The sequence below is a fragment of the Phyllostomus discolor genome, chromosome 5 (genome assembly GCF_004126475.2).
Source record: "Phyllostomus discolor isolate MPI-MPIP mPhyDis1 chromosome 5, mPhyDis1.pri.v3, whole genome shotgun sequence".
In the NCBI taxonomy this organism is placed as follows: Eukaryota; Metazoa; Chordata; class Mammalia; order Chiroptera; family Phyllostomidae; genus Phyllostomus; species Phyllostomus discolor.
Window position 1 is genome coordinate 128,315,536 of NC_040907.2, and position 22,127 is coordinate 128,337,662.

The 22,127-nt window shown below is 38.4% G+C and overlaps 2 protein-coding genes across 9 annotated transcripts in view; one reads left to right on the plus strand and one right to left on the minus strand.

Moving 5' to 3' along the window:
- HERC4 (HECT and RLD domain containing E3 ubiquitin protein ligase 4) overlaps nucleotides 1-9,671 on the plus strand; it is a 131,903-nt gene extending 122,232 nt beyond the window's left edge. For all 6 annotated transcript variants that reach the window (XM_028514212.2, XM_028514213.2, XM_036026887.1 and 3 more), the window contains 2 exons: nucleotides 5,819-5,921; nucleotides 7,225-9,671. In XM_028514212.2, the coding sequence (XP_028370013.1) occupies nucleotides 5,819-5,921; nucleotides 7,225-7,433 (312 nt within the window). In that variant the 3' untranslated portion in view covers nucleotides 7,434-9,671. The remainder of the gene's footprint in view (nucleotides 1-5,818; nucleotides 5,922-7,224) is intronic.
- Nucleotides 9,672-11,209: 1,538 nt separating this feature from the next.
- The window catches only part of SIRT1 (sirtuin 1), a 31,318-nt gene continuing 20,400 nt past the window's right edge, over nucleotides 11,210-22,127 (minus strand). The window contains exons 8-9 of one of the 3 annotated variants that reach the window (XM_028511165.2): nucleotides 18,468-19,031; nucleotides 11,210-13,352 (exon numbers count right to left, since the gene is read on the minus strand). In XM_028511165.2, the coding sequence (XP_028366966.1) occupies nucleotides 13,024-13,352; nucleotides 18,468-19,031 (893 nt within the window). In that variant the 3' untranslated portion in view covers nucleotides 11,210-13,023. Of the gene's footprint in view, nucleotides 13,353-16,753; nucleotides 17,098-18,467; nucleotides 19,032-22,127 lie in introns of those variants that run through there. The other 2 variants (XM_028511166.2, XM_036026894.1) reach the window with 2 other exon arrangements.

Sequence of the window (22,127 nt, forward strand, 5' to 3'; positions counted from 1 at the left end):
CTTTGCTGAGTTTAGAACCCTCCAATAACATTCCAGTCTTGGGGCCTTTCTATTTGCTATTCCATGTACCTGGAATTCTCTTCACCTTGATAACTCCAAATGGTTCTCGCTCTTTGTGTCTTTATACCTTCTTAGAGACCTTCACTGGATAATTAACCTAAAGTAGCATATGCACACACATTCTGTCTCCTTTCCCTGCTTTATTATTTCACTTTATTTTTTAATTACAGTTTACATTCAGTATTATTTTGTATTAGTTTCAGGTATACAGCATACTGGTTAGATAATCATATACTTTACAAAGTGTTACCTCGATTTCTCAAGTACCCACCTGACACATACAGTTACTGACTGTATTCTCTGTGTTGTACTTTATATCCCTGTAACTGTTTTGTAACTACCGATTTCTACTTCTCAATCCCCTACACCCTTTCACCATCCCCCAACCCCCCTCCTGCTTTGTTTTTCATTAAAATTTGACTTAATTGTCTCTACTGTCTGTTACTTGTTACCCCTCACTATAATGTAAGCACCATGAACACAGGACTTTTTGTCTCTGTTCCCTGCTGTATTCCCATAGCCTAGAACTATTTAAAACCTCGCCTGATAGAATTCATGGAAGCATTCACTCAATGAGACAGTAATTTTTAAATCTATTTCAGTATACTTATATTTACTATACTTTGTATTTTTCCATTGTGTATCTGATTCATTATAATTTTAGTGACTTCAAATGCTCTGTCTTCATCAGGACTATGTACACAGTTCTCCAGAATCACCTAGAGGTTTAAGAAAAAGGGAAAAATCTTTAGCCATCCTCGCCCTGGCCCGGTCCGGGTCATTGGGTTGGGGTGTCGTCTTGTATACCAGAAGGATGCAGGTTTGATCCCGTCAGGGCACATACCATATTTTGCCATGTTTAATGTGTGCCTGCGTTTTTGTGCACATCATACATGGATTATGTCATCGTTATACCCATGTGTAATGCGCATCCTTATTTTTTCCCTCAAAAATTTGGGCAAAAAGGTACATATTATACATGGCAAAATATGTGAAACCTAAGTTGCAGTTTCAGTGCCCAGTTAGGGTGTGTATGGGAGGCAGCCAATCAATGTTTCTCTCTCACTTGATGTTTCTCTCTTTTCCTTCCTTTCTCTTAAAATCAATATACATGTCCTCAGGTTGAGATTGGAAGAAAAAAAAAACTAGCCATCCTCTTTTTTTTCCCCCACTAACATGCTCACAGAATTTAATTCAAAGAAGTTAATATAGTAACTTCTATAATTCAAGCCATTTATCCAAATTAAATTTCTGCAAATTCCTAGCAAGTATTTTGTAGATTTCAAAAGTTGTCATTGAGATAATCATGGCTACAACTAGAGGCCAAAATTCAAGAAACCCATTGGCAAATAGGTTTTGAACCATTGCTGGCTGCCTAATACTTTGCACGAGATTAGGGGGACAGCAGTATTCATATTGACATGTGGTTTTTGCCCTCTAATAAGAATATGAAACATTAAATTGTTGAACTGTGATACAGAGGAATAGAGTTTTGTGGAATGGTATATCAGGAACCTAAGCTGGGCTACACAAATCTAGGAAGCCTCTTACTCAATGGTAACTTTCAAAAGGTAAGGACTTGGTTCAACTGCAGTTTCTCCAGGGCCCCAGACTTTGACTAAAATTCATTTAATATTTCTTGAACGATTCAGGTGACATTTGATCTGAGTTCCAAAGGAAAAATAGAAATTAGCCTGATGGACAAAGTAAAAAGAAAGATGTTTGTTTCTGAAGGTACTTGCTGACTAAGTAGTAAGAATTAAAGCAGCTCTGGCTTGATTTTTTAAAAAACACTCCCCAGTATAGACTTAATTCTCTTTCCTCCCTATGACTTTTTTCCTTAGTGCTAATATTTTTTAAAGAAGTTGCTGCAAATTGCCTGAAAATTTAGTGGCTTAAAAATAACAGTGGCCCTGACTGGTGAGACTCAGTTGTTTGGGCATTGTCCCAGAAAGTGAAAGGTTGCTGGTTCAATTCCCAGTCAGGGCACACACCTGGGTTGTGAGTTCAGTACCACACCTCACCCCCTTCTACTCCATCAAGGTATATACAAGAAGCAAACTATTGATGTTTCTCTCCCTTTCTTTCTTCCTCCTTTATCCTCTATAAAAAATAAACAATTTTTTTTAATTACAAAAAATAACAGTGGACATTTATTGTCTCACACAGTTTATGTGGCCAGAATTTCAGAAATGGCTTAGCTGGGTGGTTTTAGCTCAGGGGCCTCTCATGAGATGTGTAGTCCAGATACTGACTGGTGCTTTAGCCATCTGAAGGCTCGATTGACCCTCGTTTCTCTTTCAAGATAGTTTACTGTTAGCTAAGCCCAGTATCTTACCATGAACTTCTCCATAGGGCCATTTGAGTGTCCTTAAAATGGCAACTGGGTCTCCACGAGGTGAAGTGATCAAAAAGAGGTTGAAGTCACAGTTTTTCAATATCTAGCCTCAGAAGTCATTTAGCTCTCACGTCTGTAACATCCTAATAATTACAGAGGTCAGGCCTATTCAGTGTGGAGGGCACTGCGCCAGGGCATGAATAGCAGGAGGCAAAGACCTTGTGGGGTCATCTTGGAAACTGACCACCACAGAAAATTCATTAGTGGTGTTCTTAGCACTGCTTTTTTGAGGGAAGATGGAAAGTAATGAATTTGACTCTTCGTGAATATAGGAAAAAAATTTTTATAATTACCACAGGTAATTAATTCATTATTGAACTTTAATAACCCATTAATATTTGTATAATTCTAGTTTTTCCTTTAGATATTTACTTTGGGAGATAATACAATCCTCTGATGTTCCTTGAACTGCTGGAAACGACATTTCTGTCGATTCATACACATTGGGTTGGCCACAGTTGGTTTGCTTTTTCTGTAAGATGGCTCTAGTAGCACTTAATCATCTTTAACTTCATGCAAAACAATTTTGTTAGATTATATTGTGACAGCTGTGATATCAGTGTGCATTTTTAAAAATCTTGTCAAAATTGGTGAATTTTTATGTAGCCATTCTTTAAGTTATATTTTATTGATTATGCTATTACACTTGTCCTGATTTTTCCCCCTGTACATCCAGTGCCCCCCATTCCCTCAGGAAATCCCCCCACCATTGTTTATGTCCATGGATCATATGTATAAGTTCTTTGGCTGCTCCATTTCCAATACTTTACTGTACAATCCCATAGCCATTCTGTAACTACCTGTTTGTACTTCTTAATCTCACCTCTTCACCACTCTCCCTCTCCCCCCTACCCATTTGTCAACCTTCTGGTAACTCTTTTCTCTTGCTGCTTCTAAGAGTTTCTCTATATCTTTAACCTTTGGCCTCTTAATGATGATATGTCTTGGAATGGGCCTCTTTGCATCCATCATAATTTGGTCTCTCTGTGCTCCCTGGACTTGTATGTCAATTTCCAGTTTCTTGCTCTTTCTCTTCTTCTGGTGCCCCTATGACATGAATGTTGGACCTCTAAGTTGTTCCAGAGGCTGTATATACTATCCTGTTTTTTTTCTTCTTCGTGTTCTGATTGGTTGTTTTTGCTTCCTTATGTTCTAAATCATTGATTTGATTCTTGGCTTCATCCACTCTCCTGTTATTTCCCTATAAATTGTTCTTTATTTCAATTAGTGTATCCTTTGTTTCTGACTGGATCTTTTGTATGCTGCTGAGGTCCTTACTAAGTTCCTTGAGCATCCTTATAGTTTATTGAACTCTGCATCTGATAGAGCGCTTATCTCCCTTTTGTTTAGCTTTTTTTTTTTTGAGTTTTGAGTTTTGATCTGTTCTTTCATTTGGGCCACGTTTGTCTCTTCATTTTGGCAGCTTCCCTGCGTTTGTTTCTTTGTATTAAGTAGAGCTGCTCTGACTCCTTGTCTTGTAGTCTGGCCTAATGTAGTAGGTGTCTTGTAGGGTCCAGTGGCACAGCTTCCTCTATCATCAAAGCTGGGTATTTGAGGAGTGCCCTTCACATGGGCTGAGTACACCCTCCTCTTATAGTTGAGCCTTGGCTGCTGTTGGCAGGTCAATGAGGGATTTATCCAGGCCAGTCAGCTGCAAGGACTGGCTGTGACCACTGACGACCATCCTCCATCATCTGTGGGGGATCAGCTGTGCAGGGCAGGGTGGTGGTGCTTCACTGTGGTCTGTAGCTATCCACTGGGTACACTGGCCCTGGGGTTTCCTGGGGTGTGCGGGCCAAGTTCAACCCTGCCTGAGCTGTACGTCAATCTGAGATGGCTGCTGCTTGTTCTGGGCTTGGAGATTCTAACACAAGACCTAGCTGTGAATCTAATGTGGCTGCTGCTAGGGCTCACTGATGCCAGCTGTTGCTTGTTTGATAGGATTTAGGAGCCAAGACCAGCCATTCATGTGAAGCAGCAGCTTGGGTGGACCTGTAAGTTGGGTGGGGCAGAACCTTCGTTGATCTCCAAGGTTGGACAGTGTTAGCCAGGTTGATGGAGCCTCAGATATGGCACCAGCTTCCCCATGAGTTGGGGGAGGGTCTGGCAAAGGAACAATGGTCTTTGCTTACCTTGATGCCAGATACTTCAGTCTCTCCCAGTATATCACTGGTTCCTTTCAAGCTGCTACCCCAGCACTGGAGCTCAGAGAGAGTTGAGTCTGAGTAGGTGAGACTGTGTGTGGGTTCTTCAGGAGGAACTGCTTGAGACTCCAGAAGTTTCTCCCAACTCAATCCCTGCTGGTTTTTGCAGACAGAAGTTGTGGGGACTTACCTTCCTTGCACTGGAATCCTGGGCTGTGGGAACCTGGTGTGGGTCTGTGACTCCTTGTTCCTGAGATATCCCTCCCAAATTTTTATTCATGTGAGTGTGGGGTCAGCCCATACCTTGTCTGCACCCCTTCTTCCAGTTTGGATGGATGTGGTTTCTTTAATTCCGTTGTTGTCAGATTTCCATTCAGCCTGATTTCTGACATTCCTGAGTGATGGTGGTTCTGTATTTTAGATGTAATTTTGATATGGTTGTCTGAAGAGGTGAGCCGCATCTGCCTACACCAGGGGTGTCAAATTCATTTTCACCAGGGGACCACATCAGCCTCACGGTTGCCTCCAGAGAGCCGAAATAATTTTAGGACTGTACAAATGTAACTACTTCTGTTAAGGAATTGAAATTTCATTTGGCCCTTTGAAGGCAGCCACAAAGCTGATGTGGCCCCCGGTGAAAATGAGTTTGACACCCCTAGCCTACACCCCATGTGGCCATTTTAACATTGAAGATGGAAGAAAATGCTCATTTTTGGCACGTTATGCTTTATTGTTTCTAGAAAGGTAAAAATTCAACTGAAAGGCAAAAAAAAGATCAATGCATTGTATGGAAAAGGCGCCGTGATTGACTGAACATGTTAAGAGTAGTTTGTGAAGTTTTATGTTCAAGATTGCTCCTTGTATGATGTCCCATGGTTGGGTAGACCAGTTGATACTGCGATCAAATGGAGACATTGAGATCAACTGAGGGAGATAGCCAGCATACTCAAAATATTCAAATCAGTAGTTATTGGTGAAAATGGAAAATGTGTCATTTTACAGAAATAACTAAGTGGACTTTTTGGTCAACCCAGTATTTTCTTCTTTCCCCTTGGAACTAATAGTTCCCAATCACAAAATGCCCAGGAAATAAAGGCAATCAACTGAATTGGAGGAGCTCAAACAAATGGACAATGTTTATGTGCCAAGGAAGTGAAACCAGTTTTTCAGGTTCAAAACTAATATCTCAATATTAATAAAAATGTATTTCTTTTAGAATACAGAATACAAAGGGGAGTATTGGGCAGAACATCCTACAATAAAAATATTTTGGGAAGTATTTCATGAATTGCCATTGGAAAAGAAAAAACAATTTCTGTGTAAGTATTTCTAACCATTGTTTTGTGAGAGTGCAGTCTAATAAGTCAGTTCCATAGGAGATTGATTCACTTTGGTGGATAAGGTTTTTTTATAGTATTATTCCATGGTCTTGTTTACAGTGTTTTATTTTGCCTTCAGAATAGAATTGGTTCTTTCAAATGAAAACTGTAATACTGATAACAATATACTAGGGTTGGAATTATTCCTTTTAGAAAAAGATCTTTCTTTGTTGAGTTTACATTCATTTTCTCTCTACTTCCGCACCAAAAATTTGGGAATTTCTGTAGAAAATGGAACATTTGCAGGACTTGGTTCTTATTTATAAGTCGGCATTTTTAAAATCTATTAAAATCTGTATACTAATTAAAATTTCACATTTTTAAATAAAGCTGTCAGAATTCATGTAATCTAAATCATTAATATGCCCCCTTTGATACTCCTGCTATTGGCAGGAGTATTTTTGTCACTCTTCTTGACAATTGAAATGAGAATCCTGGTTAAACTACTTTGCATATTCTAAGGATGACAAGTCATTCTTATGTGGTATGAGTTCTGACTGTCGGTTACAAATATTTGTTTAAAAATGACTTGTCACCCTGGCTGGTGTGGCTCATAGGCTCGAGCACTGGCCTGTGAACTGAAGGGTTGCAGATTTTCTTCCCTCTCAGAGCACATGCCTGGGTTGCAGGCCAGGTTCCCGGTTGGGGGCATTCGAGAGGCAACTGATCAATGTCTCTCTCCCTTCCTTCCCTTCTCTTTAAAAATAAAATCTAGCCCTGGCTGGCGTAGCTCAGTGGATTGAGCGCGGGCTGCGAACCAAAGTGTCGCAGGTTCGATTCCCAGTCAGGGTACATGCCTGGGTTGCAGGCCATGACCCCCAGCAACTGCACATTGATGTTTCTCTCTCTCTCTCCCCCCCTCCCTTCCCTAAGAAATAAATAAAATCTTAAAAAATAATAAATTCTTTAAAAAAATGACTTGTCAAAACAAATAGAAAATCGTAATCCAGACTTCATTTTGTATTTGATTGTATTATAAACTAGTTCTAAACAGCTATTCCCAAAACATTTTTGTCAGGGACAAGAGTCATTCATTCATCATTTATTAAACATCTTTTTAAAAAAATATTGTGTGGATATGTCACAAAATTATGTTCAAATTCTGGAGGTAGGCTTACACATTAGAGCAAATGTCAGTGGAAAGCTTTGCTATAGGGACCATTGAAAATAACATACATACATGTATAAACTGTTTTGTTTTTTAATGAAAGTGGTTGGCTGAAATGTTTTTTTTTCTTGGCAGTATTTTTGACAGGTAGCGATCGCATTCCTATTCTTGGTATGAAGAGTCTAAAACTAGTCATCCAGTCAACAGGAGGTGGTGAGGAATATCTCCCAGTTTCACATACCTGTTTTAATCTTCTGGATCTTCCAAAATATACAGAAAAAGAAACTCTACGCTCTAAACTGATCCAAGCTATTGATCACAATGAAGGCTTCAGTTTAATATAACTTTGGCATTGTAACTGTTCAGTTTACTGCAAAAGCATTAAACTAGTTGTGTTTTTCTTGTGGGGAATGATTTCAGTGAGGTGACAGGGTGGCACTATTTTAATTCTTACTTGCAAAATGTTCAATACTATAACTATTCATGAAAGCCAAGAAATATTAAAGGAAACCTACAAATTGTGTTAATATTAAACTTACTGTACAGAACCATGGATTTTTTTTGCCAGCTACCAATAAACAGTCAAGTATTGTGAATACATTGAAGTTTTACTAACATGAATTTTAAGAGTTTGCATATTTCACAAGTGATCTGATGTATGAGTGCATGGAAATGTTGCTTGATTTTTCTTCAATCAATGGGTGAAAAACCGTTAACCTTGGCCTGCAATAGTCATTTGATTATTTTTTCATTTTGTAAATAATGTTAAGTTTTGTAATAAAATAGTTATGTTCTGATACCAGTACAGTTTCTATGGTTGTAATTGAACTGAACTGACTTTTTGACTTTTAAGGGTTAAAAATTATGATTTAAATCTTATTCTAAGAGCTTTAAAAGCAAAAAAAATTAGCATGGTGAAAACAGTCTTTGCTTTTTTGCTAGAATAAATGTCCTTGTGCAAACCTAAATTATGGATATTAGTTATCTAAATAACTTGTAGTTCTTTCCTGTTGTGAGAGATGGGAGATAATCAGAAAACCTAATACTTAGTAATGGAAGAACTTTGTCCTACAATTGCCAGCAATAGAAACATTGGCTACTGTTGACAACCAATCACTGGCTTATAGGTTTCAAAACTATTGATGCTGCAGACTAGTAGGTAGTCAGAATTCTCAGTGCTTTAGAACTATTTCCTTGAATTTTTAAGAAACAAATCTTAGCAATTTTATGGTGCTGATGCTTAGTTATCTCCTGTCATTAAATTGTAACAGTTGATGCAACACATGTGACTTTCTGCTATAATGCAAATATTTATTTTTTAAATTTATAAAAATATGCTGTGAACTGTTCAAATAATAAAGATTTATTGGTTTAATAATTAAATTTTCAGTGGTTCTCATACAAGATTCACAATTCTTTAAGAGTAATGTCTCAGGGAAGGTCTTTTAAATTTTGGATTGTTTCCATCCCCATACAAATTTGGCTATTTTATAGAGGTCCCCAGGTCTTGTAGCTATAATTCCAAAATCTAAAACAACTCTTGAAAGAAATGTGCATGTCTCATTTTATAGCAAAACCTGGTCTGAATTGTTATTTATGGGACTAGAGGAGATTGTTTGCACATTTTATTGTGGCACTATTAATGTGATAACTTGTCTTTGATTTAAATGCTGCCTTGTACCTGTATGGGGTGCTCCATAATATATGTGATTTAAAAGATTTTTTAACATTCATAATTCTAAAATGTAAATGAGCCCAGGATTTTTGGAGAAGAGATTGTGGATCTGTAACTTTCTAGTAGTCTAACCTAAAAACTTCTACTGGTGAGCCATGTCTTTTTATATAGATGGCCCTAAGACAGTATTTTCACCCAAGGTAATTTTCCTCAAAATGGCATTCTTCCCTATGAAAATTATTCCATGTACTTCATATTAATGCTGTTTCCCTGTGCATCCTTTCCTTGAAGATAGTGATTATTCACATCAAAAAACCTGTGTGTGTGCCAGGTGCTATTTGGTTCTTTAGTAACCTCAGTATGCTATGAAGCCGATATGTGAATTAGCAGTCACTTTGGATCAATACAGATGGAGTACATGGAACAAATATTTTAATAAGGACCTGGCATCTTATCTGGAAACTCAGCAGGACAGAGGTTAATTTGGTAAGTCTGATACTCTTTTTCTTCCCTCTGTTGCTGCAAACACACAGTAATATTAACAAGGATATTACTGGTAGAAAATTAAAATCACTGACAATTTTTCAAATACCCACTTGCATTTTAAAGCTACAAGAAAAATACCTTGAGCTTTGTAGACCAGCATAGAAAGTAGGCAAATAGTTCACACTAAATTTTAAGGATGATTATAGAGTTGGTTAAACTTGAAAATATTTAGTCTCCTCACAGATTGAAGAGCAATCATCTTTGTAGCTCCTGTCTTGAGTGTAGTAATTTTAACCAATAGCCATTGTTCAGGCTTGAGAAAGCAGTAGAATCAAGACATGGCTTTAAATTGGCATGAAATAAAACCAGGATGTGAGTTTTTAAACAGAGTGCCAGCCTTCCCATAGGGTCCACTCATAAAGGACTATACATGGGGTTCATTTCTACTAACAACCTTTCGGCCTTCCTGATATGATTTCATTGCATTTAGTTTAACCGAAAGCCCTAAATCAAAGTACAGGGTCTGGCAGAAGTAACGCCTGCTTGAGTGTGGTTGGCAGGGTAATGATATGGGTGTAATAATCTGTAGTTTTAATTTGAACATCTCACTGAAAATGTTGTATGGTGACACTACAGAATTACATGTTTATGATTTTGTAATAAAAAAGGGGGGCTGTTACTTGTGTCAGACCCTGTATAATATGCATAGGGTAGTCTTGCCCTGAAGAACATAGTGAGCCCTCTGAAAGCAAGAGAAAAGTGTTCCAGTTCTCAGCCTCTTCTCAACCTTTTGCACTTTGGCCACCCAAACTCATGGTAGTTTCTCCTTTTGCTAAAGAATTCACTCTAGTTCAATAGCCACTTGCTCTTGCCAGTGCTAATTAATGAACTATTTCTAGAGATAAATTGGGAATGGAGTCTGTTTTATGTAAGTTGGCCTTCCTGTTACGCCATGGTAACTTCCTTATTCCTTTCCTTTCTCAACCCTGCTATACTTTTGAATCACCTGAGGTTACTTCAATAACGTGCACAACCCCCACCTTATGCCAATGAGGTCTTTCTCCCTCAAGGTGATGCTCAGTAGGTTATACACACTTTTAAGTTCTCCGTTGAGAGCTGTTCCATATTTCTGCTAGCATCCTAGCTTAAGGCTTAAATATAATTCATTTCTGAGTGGAGATTTTGGTGTGCTTACCACACTCCCCTTTTAAATTACAAGTCTAGGAGTTGAGCCTTGTTTCAAGTAAATAACCAGGTAATGCTTAATAGGTAGAAGATGTAAAACACCACTGATTGAAGGAACACTGTTATTTTGTAACATCTGAGGTTGGTATTTTGCAGGTCATTTTTCTAGTGCAAGCAGGATATAGCAGAGCAAAATACTTTAATTCACTTCAAAAGTTTGTGGGGGGAGGAATGCAGGAGACCTGAGAGCAGTCAAGGTTTATTCATTACATACACCTTTTAAGGGGTGTGTTCCTATTCCTGGCCTCTTGAGTGTAGTACTTTGAAGAATTTGAATGGACTAAGTGGGTATCCAGGTCATTCTCAAAAAGTCCATACCCAATACGGTTTGTAGTCATTTTTTTGTCCATTCCTTCTTGCATGAAGATTTGGAAGATCTAGCACCAGGAGACTAATTTCATGTAAAACCTGGATGCTTTTATAACATGGGCTCTGCATTCACTACATTTGCACCATTCCTTGCTGCACACTCCCAAGTCTTTATATATCAAGTTTTTCTTAGGCTCTGCCTTTTCTCCACATTTTTATCTATTAAGGCCCCCAACCTAGAAAGGATGAAATACAATTTTGAAACTTTTGGTGATGAACCAATTGCTACAACCCAGCACTATCAGTGTTTGCTTAAGTACCATTCTGGTTAGACGGTTATAAATTGAATGAAGAAATTTACTATGAAAAGAAAGCATCTAATATAGTCCTTAAAGCTGTACAAACTCTGGAAGATTTTTAAATTTTATAACTTAAAAAATGTAAGTTAATGGGAAAAAGGTCAAATGACAATTTTAATAGACTTTAAAACAGTGTACAAGTATAAAACACTGGTTTTGTATTTCAAAAGTTGGAGGAAGATACCCAGTCATTAAACAGTCTACAAAACATATGCCAGTAGATTACATAAAAGACTATGTACAATATAAAAAGAGCTGAAAACAGTCTTCACTGTAAAAATAATTTAAAACAAATTTTTCAATTTAAAATATTGTATCTATAGCACAAACACATCATGCAAATGAAAAACTAAATATACTGCATTCTTTCGTGTAGCCAAATTCAGATTGAGACAAATAGGCAGGGAAGTGGCCATTCAGTAAAATTTTTTTCTCTGGCAATAATGGTCCTAGCTGGATTTTACACTTAAAGAACAGCTATATTTTCAAAGTTTTTTTAAAAAATTGTAATAAATACCAAAGCAACATAGGAATATACTTTATAATTTGGGAGTAATGTTGGGAAAAGTCTGGAAAATAAATGTTTAGTGTGCAATTTTATAAAGTATGAACTTCTTTGAAAGGCTAGAAGCTTCTGCAGCTGAAAAAGTTGATCTCTAGTTTTAAGGCAAGCTAAGCTTTTAAATAAAGACACAAATAGGAACTAATTTCATTCCTTAATTATTCTGCTATTACAAGTTATGTCATGTTTATCTCCATAAACTAGGCTAGCAGTTTGGTGTTTATTGCACCAAATACTCCCAACAGGAGACATGTACTTACTGGCTGAGTTACATACTACTTTGGAACCATACTCCAGGACCTGTCACTCTCATCATCTGTGGAGAAAAGCAACAGTCCATAATATTACACTCTCCCCAAAGTACCATTATTATAGATCATAAAGGCTTTTGCATATTCACATCTTGGCAGTTTAATACTTGTGGAAAAGGATCAATGTAAGCTCTACCACAGTGATAGGTATTTAAACAACAATGGCAAAAATTCTCAAAACTAAGGGGACTCAGGCAGGCACTATTGTTTCTAAAGCAATTGAAACATTTCCAAAGCATTTATTTGTTTTACAGGTTGGTTTTATGAGCCAATATAGACATTTCTACATGTCCACAGGAAGTACAAAAGCCATCTTCACTTGAACAATACAGTATTCCTGAAACTCTTAGCACCAAGTCTTACTTTAAAAAACAAAGACAACCGAGTGCTCTCCCACATATTGTTGACTTCCTTCTACTCACATTGCATGTCATGAGATTTTTTAAAAGTTAGCTGCCACAAGTTTTGGAAAATGCCAGTGTTTAAAAATAGGTAATTGTGCTAATAAAGAATCAAAAGTTTAGCAGAACAGAGATTTGAGAATTTCAAACCATTCAATGTTACAAAGAAAAATGTGAAAATACCATTCTTTGGTCTAGATAAGCTGTTCCCTTTACATTAATTTAACATTCCAATGGCTTTTGAAAACTTTAAAATGTTGAAACTCACTAAACAAAATGTATAAACAAAATTATATATACATATGGGTGTATCATACAAATGAACCTTCAAAAGAAAATCTTGACCAAGAGCAGATTAAAGATACATAGTACCTTTCTTTAAAAAAAGTTAGTGTTGAGTGTACAAGTACAGAAATAAGGAAGTTAAAAATTACCCATAGGAAAAAAACAATCTATTTTACTAGTCTATAAATATCACACCTTTCTGGTTTCCTTTGTTCTATCTTGTTCACAAGTAAACATTCCTTTTGACATGCTAAGTTCCTAATGCTGGTGGAACAATTCCTGTACCTGGACAACTACTACATTATGATTTGTTTGACTGATAGTTAATGTCTGTTGCTTCCTGTTTCATAGATACAGCATCATTAACTGCCTCCTGATCACCTCCATCAGCTCCAAATTCTGTTCCTCCAGCTCTCTCATTAATATCAGCATCATCTTCCAAACCATTGTAAAATTCTTCAATTTCACTTTCGTCCTCAATGGGTTCTTCTAAACTTGGACTCTGGCATGTTCCACTATCACTATTACTGCCACAAGAACTAGAGGATAAGACGTCATCTTCAGAGTCTGAATAAACTTCAGCACCATGGAAAATGTAACGATTTGGTGGTAAAAACAGATATTGATTACCTGGAACACAGTAATAAAAGAAATGTTATTTCAGTTTTGTAAGACTAACTCAGTTTGATTGGGCAGTCTGGATTAAGTGTAGGTTCCAGCTCTCTTTTACCTGAGTAGTATTAGTAGATGCTGTTATTACTATAGTGATGTTCAAAACCAAATTATAGACTCAGTACTGGATGGAAGACTTAGTTCTGCTACTCACCAGAGCTTTGTAAATTTGGGCAGTTACCTGTCTGCCTTAATTTCCTCATCTGGAAAAAAATAATTTCAACAACCCTATGAGGTAAATGCAGAGAACCATGTTCAATGAAGGTTACTTAACCAACTCCTTTGAACAGATTTGATGAGGATGAAGTATCCAGCCCATCCCATATTAGATACCTAATTCATGTTAGCTGAATATAGTTTCTTTAAAGCACATATGCTTTCAAAGCATCTTAATTAAATATTTTTATTTACCTTTGCCTATTATAAACCTAAGAATACTCGTCAATATGGTTTCACCACCTATTCAAAGTTATTGGGTTGGCCAAAAGTTCATTTCTTTTCTTCTGTAAGATGGCCTTACTATGCCTGTAACTACATGCATACCAATTTTGTTAGACTGCACTGTGACAGCTGTCATATCAGCGTGCATTTAAAAAATAACATCAAAAGTGAATTTTTGTGCAGCCATTTTAATACTGAAGGTGGAAGAAAATACACATTTTTGGCACAATTATGCTTTATTAGTTCAAGAAAGATAAAGACAACTGAAATGCAAAAAAAGATTCGTGCAGTGTATGGAGAAGGTGCTATGACTGATTGAACATGTCAAGAGTGGTTTGCAAAGTCTTGTGCTGGATATTTCTCATTGGACAATGCTCCATGATTGGATAGACCAGTTCAAATTGACAGCAATCAAATCAAGACATTGAGAACAATCAACGTTCTACCATGAGGGAGACAGTAGCCAACATACTCAAAATATCCAAATCAATAAAGTTATTGGTGAAAATGAAAAATGTGTCTTATTTTACAGAAAAAAAGTAAACGGAATTTTTCGCCAACCTGATAGTCTGTAGACACTGGCATCACCTGACAGTTGGTTAGAAATTTAAATTCTCAGGTGTCCTGTTCCACCTACTGAATCAGAACCTGTTTTTGTACAAGTCCTAATACACACTGAAGTGAGAGAAAGGAGCACTCACCTAGCAGTGGATTTTAACCTTTTGCCCCAACCCCTCCCAAATCACAGTATGAGGTTTGACTTTTAGTTAAGAAGAGCTCCCCACCCCCAAGTCATAGGAATTCCAGGTCAAGAGCAGCTCCTCTAAGATGTTCTAATGACCATCAATTTGCATCTGTGAATACTAATAATGTTTTTAAAGTCTCAGCTTGGTCAAATTTGGTTTGGGTTTAGCTTCTTTTGTTTACATTGTAATTTTTAACAATGCATGGGGACCCTAAACATTAATGATGAAATGTTTTTTACCCTTAAATTCACAGGAACAAATACCCTCTAATCTAATTATTTTCACACATAGGTGTTACATTACACTATATCCCAAATTCACAAAAGCCTGACTACTACAGAATATATCTGCAGTGATGTGCCATCTACCAAGCATACCTTAGCTCCTCTTTAAAAAGGTTTTCAAACTTTTTTCTTTCCCATAATGAGCCAGCCAGTTCTCACACTGAAACAGCCTAAATGTTGACAATTCTCATCAGAAGCCCAAAACTGATTTCACAGTCCCCTAATATATCACAAGTTACAGTGTAAAAACCACTTATTTTCTTGTTTCAGAACAACAGAGTGCTCTTCAGTTTTCTAAACTACTACTATTTCTAAACCATGATCAGAGGAGGGAATCAAGAACTTGTATTACAGCTCCCAACAGAGAACCCCATCTGGTACTTCCTAATAGGGCCCTCTTTGAATCATACCTACTCAGTCTTTTAAGGGATCCCAGATCCCAGCACAGGGTTGCACTGAACTTTTCTATAGTTTTGGTCCATGTTTCTTTGAAAAATGCCTTATTCTGCTCTGGGCTCTCACAAAAACTGAATCATCTTCACAGTCCAAGCACCCTATGCCTGTTTTTCCACTCTTGTTGGCAGCTATCGTAACAAATTTACTTTTACCTCACATATGCTCCCACTTCTCCTTTTCAGCCCTGACTTCACAACATAAATTGGTGGCAAACTAAAATGAGTGAGTTTTACTTGGTTTTAACAGCTACAATTTTACCCTCTTTCCATCAGTTATCTTTAACTTCTCACAATGATGTGAAGTATGTGCTGTTTTATTTCCATTTTACTGATTTAAAAAGTGAGAGATCAAATGACTTCACCTAAGGTAGACCTGAGACAACCTGGGTCTAATTCCAAAGCCTGTACTTCAAAGGATAAGTTGGTAGAGTAAAGCCAAAACATAACACCAAAGAGAGGTCTCCAGATTTAACCTTTGTTCACTGGGGCAAAGAATTTTGTAGGTTTGGCCTATCTATCAAAAAAGATATTAAAAAATCTCCAGTGCAAAAGCCTTCCAGTGCATAGACAGACTCAGTATATCAGGGGTGTCAAGTTTTTTTCACGAGGGGCTACATCAGTCTTGTGGTTGCTTTCAAAGGGCCGAAATAATTTTAAGACTGTATAAATGTACTACTCTTTAACTGTTAAGGAGCTGAAATTACATTCGGCCCTTTGATGGCAACCTCAAGGCTGATGTGGACCCTGGTGAAAATGAGTTTGACACCTGCTGTATATGGTAGACTTAATATTACCTGACTAGATCAACAGTAATTTTTCTACTGACTTCTGTGCCACATTTGCAAACATAAGCATTATCCTATGCTAGCTCTACTTAATGTTCAAGACCAAAGTCAGAAATTAGGGGGGCGGGAAGTTTGGAAAGCCTTCTATATAACCAGATCCACTCCGTGTAGCATCTACTTTTACATACACTTATTTTTTAAATCACCTATTTTTGTAACAATACACAAACATCAGTAGATTGATCACTGTGCCTCCAGAACTTGCTAGTGCCTAGTATGGAAAAGGCCCAAAGGCTTATTCAAATGAAAAAAAAAAAAATCATTTACAGCAAATGATCAGAACACTTAAAACATTCATCTAAGATGTGTGGTCAGTTCTCTGTATGGTGAGTAGAATGGGACTTAATAATTTAAGCTGTATGTTCAAGACTGCAGCATCTAGGTTAAAGAGTCTGTTTTCAGATTGAGTATGGGCTTCATCAAACCAAAGTGTTGCAGGTTTGATTCCCAGTCAGGCCACATATCTGGGTTGCAGGCCACAGCCCCCAGCAACCACACATTGATGTTTCTCTCTCTTTCTCCCTCCCTTCCCTCTCTAAAAATAAATAAATAAAATCTTTTAAAAAAAGTCTGTTTTCTACTTTGATTCAATTAGGAATTTTCACCAGATGTTTCTTGGACTTAAATGGTGATTTCCAAAAAGCAGAAAGTGATTTTACCTATGTTAACACTAATTGGTCAAGACTTCCCATGTGGCAAGAGGTTAGATGCAATTCCTTATAATTAATGGATAATTAGATGTTTTCTAGATCTGAGACCAACAAAGCATAATGGTTAAAGGGGCAGTCTCTGGGGACTGGAATACAGTTTGCTTCTTCCAAATCCTAGATGCTACCTTGCATGGGGTATTTAACCTCTATGGTCCTCGGATTTTCCACCTGTAGCAGAGATGTAATAATACTGGGTTGGCCAAAAAATCCATTTACTTTTTTCTGTAAAATAAAAGACATATTTTTCACTTTTACCAATAACTTTACTGATGTGGATATTCTGAGTATGTTAGCTATCTCTCCCTCTATTGGCTTCTAGTGGGTAGAGGCTAAGGGTGCTCAATAGTACCAAGAAACTTCACAAACCACCTTCTACATTTTCCATCAGTCACAGCACTTTCTTCATACACTGCACAAATCCTTTTCTAGTGTTTCAGTTGTGTTTTTATCTTTCTTGAATAAAGCACAATATGGTGAAAATGTTGCATATTTTCTTCCATCTTCCAGTATTAAAATGGCTGCACAAAAATTCATCTATTTTGGTAAGGTTTTTTAAAAAATGCACACTGCTATGACAACTGTCACAATACAGTCTATTTTGAATGAAGTTAAAGACAACCAAGCAATACTAAAGCCATCTTACGAAAAATAAGTAAAGGAATGTTTTAGCCAACCCAATAGTTCCTACTTCATGGGATTAAAATCAGGTATTGTTATAAAGCAGCTGACCCACAAAAGCACTGACATCTCAGTCATCATTTCTACCAGCTAAATCTCTTACCAGACAGTGGCAGAGCACTCAGTATTTCCCAATTTTCTTAATTTTAATGCTTACCTTCTTACTTCCTAGAATACAAGGTACTAAACATACTTCACACACTATTTCTTCCCCATATTATTTTAAGATACCTGTAGGAGACCATTCTGTGTGGCATGGACCCAGCTCCCAGTTGGAGAGGCATAGGACCCACACCCACAGATAGGTTCTCCCGTGGGGAATCAGGCCTGCAATGTGCCTAAGCCACTTTCAGTCTTGCTCTTGCTAAAAAAACTCCCTCACCCTGAACTGAAGACATTTACTGCAAAGTAACTTCCTAAAATCCATGCTAAACCTTCCAAGGATGAGTGTAACCAGTTCAACTACTTTTCCCTTTTCATTTACAAATGTCTCTCTTCTATGATGTGATTAGCAGCACTGGCTCCTTTGTTTTCTGTAAAAGGTAACCACCTAAAGCGAACCTGTGCATAGTAAATGAGGACCATCACGTAATGTGCCAAGAAACCCAATAAAAGCCGGTCATGGCAAGGGCCAAGGTTTTTGCTCCCCTTGAGAGAAAAGCCATGCTGTCCCTTTTCCTCCACCGGACTTGTAGTCCGTGCGAATGTCTCATTTCATCCATCATGACATGGACACTGTGGGCCAGAGTCTGCATCAGATACCACTGTTTATCTTTCTCTGGCTAAACTACTCAACTTTGTAATGTTACATTTAGCTGCATAAAGCTACCCTACCAACCAACCTGTCAAAGCTACTCATTTCTTGCAAATATTTTGTTACAATAGTTATACCTTCTAAAATAGTAGTTTCTTACCATCAAGCCGTTTACTAATTTGCTCCTTTGCGAGTTTGGATGGCCAGCACTTTCTCACGGTTTCAGCTACTGAAGTTCTTTCATCCTTCTCCCCAGTGCTGGAGCCAATGCTCTTCAAATCTGGGCTCTCCAACTGTTCTGTAACACTTTCGGTGCTCCTAGTAGAAGTCTGTACTACCTGTGACTGTTCTTCCATACAATCTTTTGATTCAGACATATCTGGATCATCAACATTACTCTTTGTTGCTTGGTCTAAAAGTGTGACAATAACTGAAGAATTTGGTGGTGAAGTTCTTTCTGGTGAACTTGAGCTTTCTGAAATATTAAGAGGTGTGGGTGGCAACTCTGACAAATGTGCCAACTCTTTTTGTGTTCGTGGAGGTTTTTCAGTAATTTCTGAAAGCTTTACAGGGTTGCAGCATAGTTTGGCATATTCACCACCTAACCTATGACACAATTCATTAATTATGACATCACAGTCTCCAAGAAGTTCTACGTCAAAATGCAGATGAGGCAAAGGTTCCCTATTAATTAATATCTGAGGCACTTCATGGGGTATGGAACCTAAAAATAGGGTAAAAAAATAAGAGAAAAAGGGAAGGAGGTAAGTAAGCTAATAAAGCTACAACAAATGCACTATGCAAAAATCTAACATCCTCCCAATACCAAAAAAAGAAACTGGCCACTAATCCCTAACTAAGCCATTAACATTCCTCAAGCTATCAAGGTAACAGATGAGCAGTTAAGCATCTTTCATAAAATTTCAGGTTCTGCTTCTGTCACTGCTTCTGGTTATCTCTGAGCAATCTTAGATGACTTTTACTCTGCCTCAATTTCCTTTCCTATAATGAGGATAACAGTACTTTTCCACAAAGTTGCAGTGAGGATTAAATGAGTTAATGTATTTGAAGTGCACAGAGGAGTTCCTGGCACATAGTGAGTGATTATTTTACTGAAATAGCTCCTGATATTAAGAGTGTGGGGACTTCCAGTCAAGGTGGCAAACTAGGCAAACTCTGAGCTTGCCTCTTCCCAAATCAGATTGAACTTAAAACTAACTTACAGAACCATTACTGAGAACCACCTAAAAACTAGCTTAACATAATTCCTATAAGAATATAAAGAAGCCACACTGAAGACTGGTTGGAGGGGCAGAGACACAGCACAGGCAGGTCCCAACCCAGAGGAGGGATAGCTCTACTGCAGAGGTCACCCCTGAAGAGCAAAGGGTCCAAACCTCACATCAGGCTCTGCAGCCATGCCACCAGTGCCCAAAAGAGTCCCCATTAACATCAGGCTGTGAAAAGCAACAGGGATTGCATCTGAGAATGATGAGAGTTGTGAAGGATAGGGGTGCTTCTCTTAAAGGATCCGTGCTTTAAACTCCAGCACAGGGGCAGCAGCTTGAAAAATGCCAGGGATGTATGGGGAGGAGGTAAATTGATTAACATCAGGGTTAGGGCTGGAGGGGCAGGCATGGCAGTCAACTTTCTCCAGAGACAGAAGTGCTAGCAGGTACAGTTACTCCTTTGTTGAACTCACTTCCCATAGCCCAGTGTAGGCAGATGCCAAATCTGTGTTCTCCATTAACCTAACAATGATCACCTAGCCCAGTGACTCTAAGACCCAGTCCCACTCAACTCCCTTGCCTGTCCAGAGCCTCTCCTACTGGCTCCTCCACACAAGTGGCCTGCCTCAGTTGATACTACAAACTTGCCCCAAAATTCAGAAACCTCACCAAGTGTTGGCTGGCCTCAGCCCGTGTTACAAACTCTCTCAAAGGTCCACAAACCCTACACAATGCATGCAGCAGCCAGCCTTGTCATGCACTGTAGTTCCTGCCAAGTGGCCCCTAGCCTAGCACAAGTGCAAACAGTTCAACTTGCATTCTAACTCCCATCAGGTGGCTGCAGGCCTGGCTAAGTGGTGGCTACTCTTTGTAACTTAGCTCCAACTAAGTGGCCACAAGCTTAACATAAATGGCAGCTGGGCTCATCTCACCACAATGCCCACCAAAGGGTGCCAGGCCTGGCACAACCTGTAGCCAGTCTTGGTTCATAGCACAGCCTCTTCCCAAGCATCTCCACGCCTAGTACAAGAGGCAACAAACCACAGATCACTTCATACCTCTACCAAGCTGCCTCAAGACCAATGGAAGCCCTGGCTAACCTACACCTGCACTGGAGTCCCTCCTAAGACCCAACACACTTGGTCGGTTTCAGACCACAGAGTCCCACAGAACAACTCCACAATTGATATGCCCAAAGGGTGGCCTCAGCTGGCACCAGAACCATGATGAAGTGAGTTCCACTCCCTGAGGTCAGCCCCTACACAACAGCTCATGTGCTGTAGCTGCTGCTGTACCTCACAGCTAGTCAGCCTGAGGGTCAATGCCACCCACTTCCCTGCCAGCAACAATGAAGGACCAACTACAACAGGAAGAAAGACAACCAACACAGGGTATACCCCTGGGGTACCCTGCTCAGGTGACTGAGAAGACTGTGTCATTGGGTTCCACAAGACACCTACCTAAGGCCACTCTGTCAAGACTGGGAGATGGCCCTGGTCAGGTACCTCAGTTGGCTGAAGCATCACCCTGATATGCCAAGGTTGCAGGCTCAATCCTCAGTTGGGCACATATAAAAATCAACCAATGAATGCATAAATAAGCAGGACAACAAATCAGTGTTTTTCTCTCTCACTAAAATCAATTGATAACTAATACACAGAAATGGAGAATCAGCCAAAATGAGGAAAGAAACATGTCCCAGTGAAAGAACAGAACAAAATGGAGACACGCAATCTACCAGATATGGAGTTCAAAACACTGCTTGGTTATAAGACTGCTCAATGAACTTAGGAAAACAAGATCATCTGAGTGAGAGCTTCAACAAAAGAGACAGAAAGCATAAAAAGAGACAGAAAACAAAAACCCAATAAAAACTGAAGGGTAACTTCAATGCAGATTACACTAGAGAGAATCAACGGCAGATGAGATGAATCAGAGAATCAAATAAGCAATCTGGAAAGCAAAGTTGGGGGAAAAAAAAACACCCAACTGTAACAGCAAAAAGAAAAAAGATTTTTAAATGAAGATAGTTTAAGGGGCCTCTGGGACAACACCAAGGATACCAACAATTTGCACTATTGGGGTCCCAAGAGGAAAAGAGAGAGAGCAAGGAATGGAAAACCTATTTGAAGAAATGACTAAAAACTTCCCTAACTTGACAAAACTAGACATACAAGTCCAGGACCCCAGAAAGTCCCAAACAGTTGAACCCAAAGAGGCCCACACCAAGACACATCATAATTAAAGTGCCAAAGGTTAAAGACAAAGAGAATCTTAGCAGCATCAAGAGAAAAGCAGATGGATACCTACAAGGGAAAGCACAAGAGATTGTCGCTAATTTCAACAGAAACTTTGCAGTTGGGAAGGGAATGGCACAAAATATTCAAAGTGATGAAAAGCAAAGACATAGAACCAAGATTACTCTACCCAGCAAGGCTTTAGAATCAAAAAGAGCTAAAAAGCATATCACACAACAAAAACCTCAAGGAGTTCATCACCACCAACCAATATTATAAGAAATGTTAAAGAGACTTCTTAGGTAGAAAAGAAAAGAAAAAAAATATGAACAACAAAAGGAAAAAACATCTCAC